Source organism: Nycticebus coucang, chromosome 7, assembly GCF_027406575.1.
Source record: "Nycticebus coucang isolate mNycCou1 chromosome 7, mNycCou1.pri, whole genome shotgun sequence".
In the NCBI taxonomy this organism is placed as follows: Eukaryota; Metazoa; Chordata; class Mammalia; order Primates; family Lorisidae; genus Nycticebus; species Nycticebus coucang.
The window spans coordinates 27,452,161-27,464,885 of NC_069786.1; the positions used below are offsets into that span (position 1 = coordinate 27,452,161).

The window sequence follows — 12,725 nt, forward strand, 5'->3', positions numbered from 1 at the left end:
TTAGAGTTCTTTAATTTTCCCCCATTATTTCCTAAACTTCCTTCTACTTACTCCTCAACAATTTCTTCAATAATTTTATTCCCTTGAAAAAACATTTTGCTTAAGTATTTCTGTGGGCTCTAAATGAACTCGAATGCTCCCTAGCTTTGAGGAGCAATGGGATATTAAGCCTTGCCTCAGGTATTATACAATGTTTAAAAGCTTAGAAACTTAATTCAGTAACTTTAAAAGATGCTCAGAAATCTAGTCAGAGATTTAGAAACTAAAAATAACCTTTTGCTTTCCTATAAGAGGTTTAAGCATAAATTTTTGGAAACCACAAGAAACAGATCAATCAACTCCAAAGAAGGGAGTTGACATCTTTCAAACCTAGTTGCAAGTTACCAATATTTAACTTTCCAAAGAGGTTTGCTAGGAATTTCACATAAGTGTACAGACTCTCAAAAGGATTATGATAAATCCAATGGATAGGGATGGGAGGATGGGAATGGAAAATGGGGATTTGTGTGAAAAAAGCGTGTGTTGGAAAGTGGCACACATCAATGAACACCATCTTGGGCTCTGGGTTGCTGATCTGCTTTGGAGATCAGCAGTGGCTAGTGATTAAATAACTGGCATCCTAAGCATGATGGGGCTCCAGCCGAGTTAGGCCTGCGTCTGAGAAGTGGAACTCATTCAGTAACCAATGGCTGGTGATCTTGGCTTCCATTCAAAGCAAGGAGTGAGCTAAATAAAAAACTGACTGCAAGTTCTGAGCTTGGATGGGGCCTGAAAACTGGTAGGCATCACTAGAGGATAATCTGGATGGAGACCTTACCATTGCTTTGGAGGGACTCCCCAAAGTCAGTATCGATGTATCTTTTTCTTTTAGCAATTAAATTTTTATTTATTTATTTATTTATTTATTTGAGACAGAGTCTCACTATGTCACCCTCAGTAGAGTGCCATGGCGTCACAGCTCACAGCAACCTCAAACTCTTGGGCTTAAGTGATTCTCCTGCCTTAGGTTCCCAAGTAGCTGGGACAACAGGCACGCATTACAATGCCTGGTTAATTTTTTGTTGTAGTTGTCATTATTATTTAGTACTAACCACTGAGCTACGGGTGCTGAGTCCAATTCAGTTTTTAAAAAATTTTTAATTATCATAGCTACATAATAGTTATATGTATTCATAGGGTATATTTAATAGTTTAAAGAGAAATCCTATAACCTCCTGCCTAGGAAGTAAAATGTGGCAGCTGGCATTCTGAAGGCTGAACAAAGAAAAAGTTCTGGGAGTTTCAGTTTTTAATATTGTGCTTCTCTCTTTATCTCCACTGAACCTGAAGTTTCCAAGTCTGGAGGCTCCTGGTTCAGTTTCTCTAGAAAGGAAACTGACAAGACAGTGGAAGGGAAAGGGAGCCAATGTCTAACTTGACCTCATACACACTTCCAATCAATGCTGTCATTCTAGCCCATCTTTCATACCTGCTTTTACAGACACACTATTGAGAATTACTGCCACAGCACTCTACTGAGGGTGACATGGTGAGACTCTATCTCAAAAAAAAAAAAAGAAAGAAATGATAGCATTGCATATACACTAATCTCCTCCCTACTCTTCTTACCTAAACATACCTCTCAGAGATCTTTCTATTTTTGGATACATAGAACTTCCCTATTCATTTTAATGGTTCCATGTTATTCCATTATTTGGATAAACCATATATCTAACCAGTCTCTGATTAACAGTCTCTGATTGTTTTCAGTCTTCATCTTTTAAAGTTTGTTCTACAGCAGCGGTTCTCAACCTGTGGGTCGTGACCCCTTTATAACAATGAAAATACATCCTGCATACCAGATATTTACATTACGATTCATAACAGTTGCAAAATTATAGTTATGAAGTAGCAACGAAAATAATTTTATGGTTGGGAGTCACCACAACATGAGGAACTGTATTAAAGGGTTGTAGCATTAGGAAGGTTGAGAACCAATGTTGTACAGCAAGTGCTTCTTGATAGTGCCTACCTCACAGGTACATAGGTTTCATTTCATGGCTCTGCTAAATAGGTAGCTGGGATTACAGGCAACTGCCACAATGCTTGGCTATTTTTAGAGATGAGGTCTTGTTCTTGCTCAGGTTGGTCTTGAACCTGTGAGTTCAGGCAATCTCCCTGCCTAGGCCTCCCAGAGTGCTAGGATTACAGGCGTGAGCCACTGTGCCTGGCCTGTAGTATTTTATTTTTAAATCTGAATTTAAGTGACTTCTGAAGGGTTCCAAACTTTTCAATTTGCCTTACCGCTACCTCATCCTCCATCCTTTGCAAGTTTTATACTTAACCTCATTCATTCCCTCCAGGTTCCTGTGTTGTTTTTAATCATAGAAGTTTGTAATCCTGGCATAAAGTATTAATATAAAGTCCCTACTACTTTCACAAATCCCCTAATCTTATACCCTAGACTAGAGAAAGATTCCTCAACAGTGGTACTATAAAAGATAATTCTTTGTTCAGGGTACAGACCTGTTCCCAGTCAAATTTTCAGCATCATCCTGGGCTTTACTCAGTACCTGCTCCCTAGTTGAATTTCTCAGTTGTGACGATCTAAGATGCCTTCAGACACTTCAACCTTCAGGGGCAATTTTGCCCCTATTGAGAACCACTATCCTAGAGCAAAGTCTAGTAAGAGTTTCTAAGGTATCCTAGACATTACATATTTGTATTTCTTTCTTTCTTTCTTTTTTTTTTTTTTTTTGAGATAGAGTCTCACTTTGTCACCCTTGGTAGAATGCCGTGGCGTCTTAGCTCATAGCAACCTCAAACTCTTGGGTTCAAGTGATTTTCTTGTTTCAGCCTTCCAAGTAGCTGGGACAACAGGGCCTGCCACAATACCCAGCTATTTTTTAGAGATGGGGTCTCAGTCTTGCTCAGGCTTGTCTTGAACTCATGAGCTCAGGCAATCTACCCACTTTGACCTCCCAAATCCTGGGATTACAGGTGTGAGCCACCAAGTCCAGCCTATGTATTTGTATTTCTATTCCCCCTTTTATTAAGACAAGGTCTTGTTCTGTCTCCTAGGCTAGAGTACAGTGGCATTGTCATAGCTCACTGAAACCTCACACTCCTGGGTTCAAGTGATCCTCCAGCCTCAGCCTCCCAAATAGCTGAGACTATAGGCATGCGCTACCATACCCAGCTAATTTTTCTATTTTTTTAGAGACAGGATTTTGCTCTGGCTCAGGTGGGTCTTAAACTTCTGACCTCAAATGATCCTCTTGCTGTGGACTCCCAAAGTGTTTGGATTACAGGTCTGAGCCATTGTACCTAACTTCTATCCCTTTTATGATATTTATTTTTACCCTTAAAAATTTACCACAAGTATCATTCCCAGTTTTATACAACTGTAGCATATGCCATACTTTGAAACAGTAAAGATACTTTTACTGTGGAGCACTAACATAATTTATTAATCAACCATGTACAGCCACCCCCCCCCCCCATACTAGTGGTAAGATTTTCTCAATTATATGCATGGAAAAAGCTAGAGAATGGAGACCACAAACTGATGGAATCGAGGACAAAGAGAGACCACAGATGTATGGAGACAGAAAGTGCCAATGGGCTTTCTCTGCCAATGCTGCTGTTTGGCTTGCTTTGTGATCTCTTCCAAAGCAAGAATTAGGTTATAGGAGAGCTGACTGCTTTTCTTGATAATCCTTGCTTCATGATAAGAAAAACATCTGCAGAGGATGGGCATTTGAGATCACACAAGGGGATACCTAAGTAAGACAAAGATGATTATGATGCCAAGGAAGGAAATTAAGTATATAAGGATTAGAAAGGGACCTGTAAGAATAAAGGCAAAATAGTCACCAAGACCTGAGAGTTAACCTATCCTTTTAGCTCATTTTCAGCCATACACATGATTACGGTTACTGCCCACTACTTGGTTGGTAGTGTGTTTAAACAGAACCAGCTCCCCTCCTACATGATGACATGCTCACTCACAGGGGAGTGGGGCAGATGGGGTCCAGATGCATGCTCTGACGTTCTAAGTATGAAATGTCTTCCGTTATGAATAAGTGTTCCAGGTTTGGCAGGTCACAGGTTGTACCAATCCATGACTCTGACCTCTGTGTATGAGTTGGACTCATGGTGAGTAAGAGCTGGAGAACCTGATCTTTTTCAGATTTGATCAAATTCACTAAATATCTAATGAGACATTGCTAGGAAATAATATAGCAGTAATTTTATGTATAATTTTCTCTTAGCTCATTCAGATTTAATGAGTGGTTCCAGAAGAAGCTACAGATCTCATGTAGAAATAATGCCTTGAGGCCAATAGTTCAAGACCAGCCTGGGCAACATAGCAAGACCTTGTCTCAACAAAAAACAAAGAAAGTAGCTCGATGTGATGGTAGACATCTGTAGTTCTAGCTACTTTGGAGACTGAGGTAGATCGTTTGAGTCTAGGAGTTCAAGGCTGCAGTACACTTCAGCCAAGGCAACAGAGAGAGACCATATCTTAAAAAAAAGAAAGAAAGAATCATGAAAAGCAGTATAATACAAAATAATAAAAGAAAGACAATCCATACCTTGTGGTGCAATTTGGTTTGGTTTGTTGCTTTGCGATCTCTTCTAAAACAAGAAATGGGCTACAGAACAGCTGCCCGCTTCTCCTGATTATCCTCTGCTTCATGGCAGTTAGACTATTCCACTCTTGAATAAACCTCAAAATCTGGCAGAAAATGAGATAATAGTTAACAGCTCACCAGGCATTGTCCTTTGAAAGTGAGGCTATTTACAACACCAGAAAACTGATGTTTTGTTATATCCACAATATAGGCTTTTGAATTCCACAGTTTAAAGGTTTCCTTCAATTTGATGCAGTTTTCGTATCTTTATTGTAAAGTATAGCCATTTCTAAGAGATCTCTTTTAATCCAAAGATTCTCTAAAGGCACCTTTTAGGACACATAGTGTATATCCTCATCACACATAAGGACCGAGAGTGATAATGTGCTGAGACCAGAGGTGTGGAAGCACATACTGCAGCAGTGCTCAAGGCCAAACTGGGTGACAGAATGATAGAGCAGGATCTGAGAATCACTTCATAAATGATGCCTAACTTACCACGAACAAGCCATTCATAAATTTGGAACATTTTTATTTGGCTTACTGCTACTCTTGCTTACTAGTCAATTATATTCAACTAACCGGCCATTAACCTGAGAATCAGGATTAGATCTTACCAAACAAAACAGTCCACTGTTACTTTTTCCTTTAAGGCAGGTTCAAGCAGGGCCCCATGGCTCACACTTGTAATCTTAACACTCTGGAAGGCCAAGGGGGGTGGATTGCCTGAGCTCAGGAGTTGGAGACCAGCCTAAGCAAAAGCGAGATCTTGGACTTAAAAATGACTAGGCATTGTGGTGGGCGCCTGCAGTCCCAGCTACTTGGGAGTCTAAGGCAAGAGGATACTTGAGCCCAAGAGTACGAGGGTGCTGTGAGCTATGATGCCACGGCATTCTACCAAAGGCAACAAAGTGAGACTCTATCTCAAAAAAAAAAAAAGAAAAGAAAAAAGAAAAAAGATAGGTGCAGACAACCTACAAGCAATGCTTCATTTTCACCCAAATGGTAAGAAAGTAATCACTATTTTATTGTAAAAGATGGTATACTGCATGCTAGGTCAGTCCCTGTACATGCTCACCCTTCTTAGCAGTGAAGATATATCAGCCACAGATCAGAATTAAGGCCTCCCTAGCAGGTACTTAGCCTGGAGCTGCATGCTGGTGGTTCTGACAATGAATCAAGAATCACCCAAAGTGGTATTATCCCTACTGTTAGAATTTGTCATTGTTAGAACTTAACCTTAAAAGATAAAAAGTGGGGCGGCGCCTGTGGCTCCGTGAGTAGGGTGCAGGCCCAATATACTGAGGGTGGCAGGTTCAAACCTGGCCGCGCCAAACTGCAACAACAACAACAACAAAAAAAGCTGGGTGTTGTGGCGGGTGCCTGTAGTCCCAGCTACTCGGGAGGCTGAGGCAAGAGAACTGCCTAAGCCCAAGAGCTGGAGGTTGCTGTGAGCTGTGACGCCATTACACTCTACCAAAGGCGACAAAGTGAGACTTGTCTCTAAAAAAAAAAAGATAAAAAGTGATTCTGTTAGATACAAATATCACAGTTGCTAATCATGTGAATGAGATATTAAATGATGTGAGGATGACTCTATCTGATAGAAACAATAACTCTAGGTGTGATCATTTGCCAAGGAAGCAGTTTTGTATTTATTCTTAGCACTGGCATAATTAATAGACACTGCTTGGATTTATGACAATGCAACCAGTCATCTGACTCTGCAACAGTCCACACAGTGCTTTTTCACTAAACTAAAAGTGATCATTGAAATGACTAAAACAATTTTATTTAAAACCAAAAAGTTATTTTATCTAAAATTATCCTTACCAATGAACGATTTTGTTTCAGCTGAAAGCTTGCTGGTAAATCTTCCCAAAGGTCTAATTTTATATCCAAAGGAATGAAATTACAGTTCATCTGTTTTCCATCCTGATTATAGATTACAGAGACATTATTAATCCATTTTTGTGGAGGTACTAGTAATAATTTTACACTTGATCGTAGCCAAAAGGCTGAGAAGTGATGGTACTATTAACAATTTTAAAAGAAAATAATTATATTATGGAATAATATGCTCAGTCTCCTAAGAAACAAACTGCAGTTTATCTAGACAAGGGTCCATCCAATAGGGATCCCTGGAAGGACAGTGAGCCGGAAGGGAAAGCAGGCTCTCTATTGCACTCCCTATGCCTCCCCTGCCCATGCCTAACCAGAGCCTCATGCCGTCAGCCTGGAATGTTTACTACTCTGTCATACTCTTCTCTACTGGCAAATCAATATAGAAGAATGTTACATCCTAGAAGTTAACAGTAGCATGTTAACACCCAAATCATAATCATACTACAGGTATAAATAAACATCATAATCACAATGTAAGTATAGCATCAAAGAGGGCATCAAGAAATAATCTGAATAACCTTTGCCAAGTGGGTTCATGTAACCTGTCCACTGTTACAGAGCACGGAAGTAAGGAGAAGGTACAAAGAACAATTCCAGAGATATTATTTTAAAATTTGCTCCCCTAGGGCGGCACCTGGTGGCTCAGTGAGTAAGGCGCCGGCCCCATACACGGAGAGTGGTGGGTTTGAACCTGGCCCCGGCCAAACTGCAACAAAAAATAGCCGGGCGTTGTGGCGAGCGCCTGTAGTCCCAGCTACTGGGGAGGCTGAGGCAAGAGAATCGCCTAAGCCCAGGAGTTGGAGGTTGCTGTGAGCTGTGACAATTCTAAGATACTCTACCAAGGGCGATAAAATGAGACTCTGTCTTAAAAAAGAAAAAAAAAAAATTTGCTCCCCCAAAGCAACATCACAACATTAGCCCATGAGGACAGCACCAATGTATCACCTAGAGAGTAAATGGAACTGCATATAGGTCCCAATGATCAGCTGCACAATATTCTGAAATCTTAAGGATAAAAAGCAACCACATAGGGCAGCGCCTGTGGCTCAGTCAGTAAGGCGCCGGCCCCATATGCCGAGGGTGGCGGGTTCAAACCCAGCCCCGGCCAAACTGCAACCAAAAAATAGCCGGGCGTTGTGGCGGGTGCCTGTAGTCCCAGCTACTCGGGAGGCTGAGGCAGGAGAATCGCCTAAGCCTAGGAGTTGGAGGTTGCTGTGAGCTGTGTGAGGCCACGGCACTCTACCCGAGGGCCATAAAGTGAGACTCTGTCTCTACAAAAAAAAAAAAAAAAAAAAAGCAACCACATAGAGGGGAATAGTCAGTTAGACATTAGTAGAGGCATTTCTTTTGTAAGGGGAAGAAGAACTCATATAAAAGTCTATTAAATGAATAATAGTTGAACTCATATTGTAATTCTCTCAGTCAAAAAGAAATGCTATAGCTCCCACTATATTTGGAAAACACACAAAAGTCCTTACATACTGATTAAAAGTTTAAATGTATAATTATAATTCTAAACCCTGAATTAGACTTGAGATTTTGGCTGAAATGAATAGTTTTAATACAACACAGGATGCTAAATATCTGTTACTTCTCTTCCTTTTAAGGGGTGTTTTTTAAGGCAGTGAACAAGGATTTTTATTCAAATTTCTACTTCTGGATTTCTTCAGCTTTTCTAAAGTGAAGAGGAAGGAAAGGTTAACATTTTATCTGCTTAGAGTTTTGGGTTTAGAAAATTAACTGAGTGATAACATTCTTTGATTCAGTGATAGGTAACAGTCATAAAAATACATCTGAGACCATTAACAGAGATGTCAAGAAGGTGTGGTGGCCCATGCTACTCAGTCTGGGTGGCAGAGCCAGAATACAGTTCAGCAAGGCTGTTGCTCTGGTTTGGTTTGGCAGCAAGCATGGTTTTAACCCTCCACCTGGAGTTTGCAGTTTCCACCCCAAGAGGGATAAAACACTCATAAGATAATCCAGGGGACAGAAGTTTCACTGTACAGAGTAAAAACATTTAAGGTATTTAAAGTTTAACTCCTAAGGAGTTTAAGGGCTTCTGAATTTCTGTGGTGTGCTCTGCCTTTGGCTTCAAGCTCCTCTGGGGACCAATCCGTGTTCTTCGGCCTCAGAAAGAAGTATGGCCCACAGCTCCTCCACCATGGGTGATGAGGGTGGCTCAGGCACTGAAACCTGCCTTGTGATGAACAAACGAGTCATTTGTGCTCTCTGCAGTCCGGCTCACCACTGGAGTCTAGTGATAATCTTATAATTGAAAGTATGGTCATCTCTAATATAAATTATCTTTAACATATCAATAAAATGAATCATGAGTTTAAAAAGTTATAAATATTATGTTATTATACTTACAAAGACTAGAAATTTACAATTGTAGACCAAATAATAGATTCATAATCTTAGCAAAATTTTCCTCACATACTCGTATTAGTTAACCTATGCTATAGAGTCTCAATGAGATTGCTGAGATCCTTCCATAGGTGCCACCAAGTCAGAAGTGTTTTTATATTAATTGTAAGATACTGTTTGCCTTTTTCATTCTCATTCTTTCACAAATATATGAGGAAGTTTTTACAATGACTACATGATATGATATATCAACAAACTGAATCAAGAGGCAGATAGGAGAAACCCATTGTCTTCTATTAACACTTTGGAGATGGCTTGGGCCTGTAGCTCAGCTGCTAGGGCGCTGGCCACGTACACCAGGGCTGGTGGGTTCAAACATGGCCTGGGCCTGTCAAACAACAGTGACAACTACAACAAAAAATAGCTGGGCGTTGTGGTGGGTGCCTGTAGTCCCAGCTACTCAGGAGGCTGAGGCAAGAGAATCGCTTAAGCCCAAGAGTTTGAGGTTGCTATGAGCTGTGACAACAGGGCACTCCACTGAGGGTGACATAGGGTGACATAGTGAGACTCTGTCTCAAAAAAAAAAAAAAAAAACCAAACAAGCAAAAAAACACTTTGGAGAAAATTGCTAAAAATGTATAATAATAATATTCTCACTAAATATATTTTACCTTAGAAAATATAATTATTTTTAACAAAAATGATATTTATATATAATGGGTTTATATAATTATTTTTAGAAAATATAATTATTTTTAATAAAAATGTTATTTATATACAATGGGTTTATTATTGCTACTTTTAAGTGAATAAATATTTTTAAGAGACTTCATTTTAATTAAAAAAAAAGAAATATCAACAGATATAATCCATATAAACAAAAGTTCCTTGGGATCAGGACAAAGGCTCATGCCTATAATCTCAGCACTTTAGAAAGCTGAGGCAGGATGGCGCCTGTGGCTCAGTCGCTAGGGCGCCGGCCCTATATAACAAGGGTGGCGGGTTCAAACCCGGCCCCGGCCAAACTGCAACCAAAAAAAAAAAAAAATAGCCGGGCGTTGTGGCGGGCGCCTGTAGTCCCAGCTACTTGGGAGGCTGAGGCAAGAGAATCGCTTAAGCCCAGAAGTTGGAGGTTGCTGTGAGCCGTGTGAGGCCACAGCACTCTACCGAGGGCCATAAAGTGAGACTCTGTCTCTACAAAAAAAAAAAAAAAAAGACAGCTGAGGCAGAGGGAAGGGAATTGCTTGAGGCCAGGAGTTCAAGCCTGGCCTGGGAAACATAGCAAGATTCCATCTCCATCTTTAAAAGAAATTAAGCAGGCCTGGTGGTATGCCACTTGACAAACTGAAGTGGAAGGATTCCTTAATCCCAGGAGATTGAAATTACAGTAGCTTTGTTCACACCACTGCACTCCAGCCTGGGCAACACAGACCCTGTCTCTTAAAAAAATAAAAGCAAAGCAAAGCAAAGCAAACGAAACAAGTCTGGGCACTGCTAAGCTAGGCTATAGAAGCAATCAGCAATCATGTGGCAAAAGCTCCTAAGAATTCACTCAATATACACAGGCAAGTCTAGGCTTCTATAAAGATGCTGTTGCTCCTGTTGCTATAGATGAGCAGTGCAGGAGGCAGATTGTGAGTTTGTGTTGGCTAGCCAGTGTGCTAAGTGCTTCATAGGACTCAGCTCATTTATCTTTGCAACAGATCCTCTCCACATTTTATAGCTGAAGAAACTGTCCCACAGAGCAATTAGGTAATATTCCCAAGACTACACAGTAACAGATTTAAGCTGAGGCACCTGGCCTTGAGGTCTGTGTTCTTAAACGCTATGTTGTTTTGTCTCTAATTGTCTTTAGATTTTACACAGGAATTTAGAATTACCTTTCAAGAAAATTATTAGATGCTTATCTCCTTGTCAGTAAAATTAAATATTTCCACTGAAAAATGAAAAAAGAAAGTCATTTTTATGTTTGAAGCTGCAGAATTTGTATGATACTTACCTTAGTATAGAGGTGAATCCGGTCAGTGTTTTTACTTGCTCGGAACATTAAGGTGTCATACACTGGCAAAGCATCTGAACTTTTCAAGTGTTCTAATAAAGAAGACAAAAGAGAACCTCAAAAATAGCTTATTTAATCTTGTGTGGGTTAGGATAACGAAATAGCTATATCAAAAATACCAACATATTTGACAAAGAATGTGTATTGAAATTAAACTACTGTGGTAGGTCCTAAAGAGCATATCAGCTTATGAATGTATGGTAATCCGTTCTTTACATTTTTACTAATGTAAAAGAAGAAACAGACTCAGAATTAGCTGAAAAAAAAACACAAGTTAGGCACAGGAAGGATTACTTGTCACCAACCATTGTTACTGGTCCTGAAGGAATTTAGAAACTATCTCATTTGCTGGATGGATTTAAGTTAAGACTGAATGGGCACCATTTTTTTTTTTTTACTGTTATTTATTTATTTATTTTTTGTGTGTGATTTTTTTGGCCAGGGCTGGGTTTGAACCCGCCACCTCTGGCATATGGGACCGGTGCCCTACTCCTTGAGCCACAGGCGCCGCCCTCATTTTTTTTTTTTTTTTTTGAGACAGAGTCTCAAGTTGTTGCCCTGGGTAGAGTGCCATGGCGTCAAAGCTCACAGCAAAATCAAACTCTTGGGCTTAAGTGATTCTCTTGCCTCAGCCTCCCAAGTAGCTGGGACTACAGGCACTAGCCACAATGCTCGGCTATTTTTTTTTTTTGTTGCAGTGTCCTTGTTTTTCTTTTTTTTTAAGCTGGCCCAGGCCAGGTTCGAACTTGCCAGCTTCAGTATATGTGGCTGGTGCTGTAACTACTGTGTACAGGCACCGAGCCATGAATGGGCACCATTTTGATTATCAGCAGAATTACAGCTAAGTTGAGGGCCACTTTATGCCTGATTCCCTATGGCCTATGCTGTGCCTTCACAAAAGGAGATGACTAGAAAGCTTCTTTTGGAATAATCTCTTCTAATTTAGCCTTTGCTCAGTCCTACTGTCTAAAATATTCTATAGGAGAGAAAGGATTATCAAAGCAGATCTAAATAATAATTATAGTTAACACTTATCAAGCACATATAATGTACTACACATTGTTCTCAGTATATATATTAACAGCTCTTAGAAATAAATAGTGCATTTTACACAAGGTGAAACTATGGCACATTAACTTCATCAGGGTCACACCAATAGTAAGAGGTTTTTAACTCAGTGATGTTGCTCCAGATCTTGTGCTTTTAACCTCTGTTATAGTTCCTCCATGACTTTTTTTTTTTTGGCAGGGCTGGGTTTGAACCCACCACCTCCAGTATATGGGGCTGGCACCCTACTCCTTGAGCCACGGGCACTGCCCTCCTCCATGACTTTTTAAAGTACTTTCCCAGATATAAAAGTCTATGATGAATCGAGTTTTTGTTTTGTTTTTATTTTTATGAGACAGGGTCTCACTCTATCACCCATGTTGGAGTGCAATGGTGCAATTATGGGTCATGACAACCTTGAACTCCTAGGCCCAAGTGATCCTTCTACTGTAGTCCATGTAGCTGGGACTACAGTTAAGTGCCACCATGCCAGTTAATATTTTTTATATTTTGTAGAGATGGGGTGTTGCCCAGGCTGGTCTCAAACTCCTGGCCTCAAGTGATCTCCCTGCCTTGGCCTCCTACAGTGCTGGAATTACAGGAGTGAACCACTGTGTCTAACCCAGAAATACATTGTTTGCTGTTATACATGGTATAACATGTACAACATGGTAACATCAAATTATTATTTTTCTTTTCTTTTCTTTCTTTTTTTGAGACAGAGTCTCACT

At 40.1% G+C, this 12,725-nt stretch overlaps 1 protein-coding gene across 4 annotated transcripts in view; it reads right to left on the reverse strand.

The window, feature by feature from the left end:
• Positions 1–12,725, reverse strand: part of ZRANB3 (zinc finger RANBP2-type containing 3) — a 368,725-nt gene that overhangs the window by 13,153 nt on the left and 342,847 nt on the right. For all 4 annotated transcript variants that reach the window (XM_053596787.1, XM_053596786.1, XM_053596789.1 and 1 more), the window contains 3 exons: positions 10,888–10,979; positions 6,450–6,551; positions 4,578–4,720 (listed from right to left, as the gene is read on the reverse strand). In XM_053596787.1, coding sequence (XP_053452762.1) covers positions 4,578–4,720; positions 6,450–6,551; positions 10,888–10,979 — 337 coding nt within the window. The remainder of the gene's footprint in view (positions 1–4,577; positions 4,721–6,449; positions 6,552–10,887; positions 10,980–12,725) is intronic.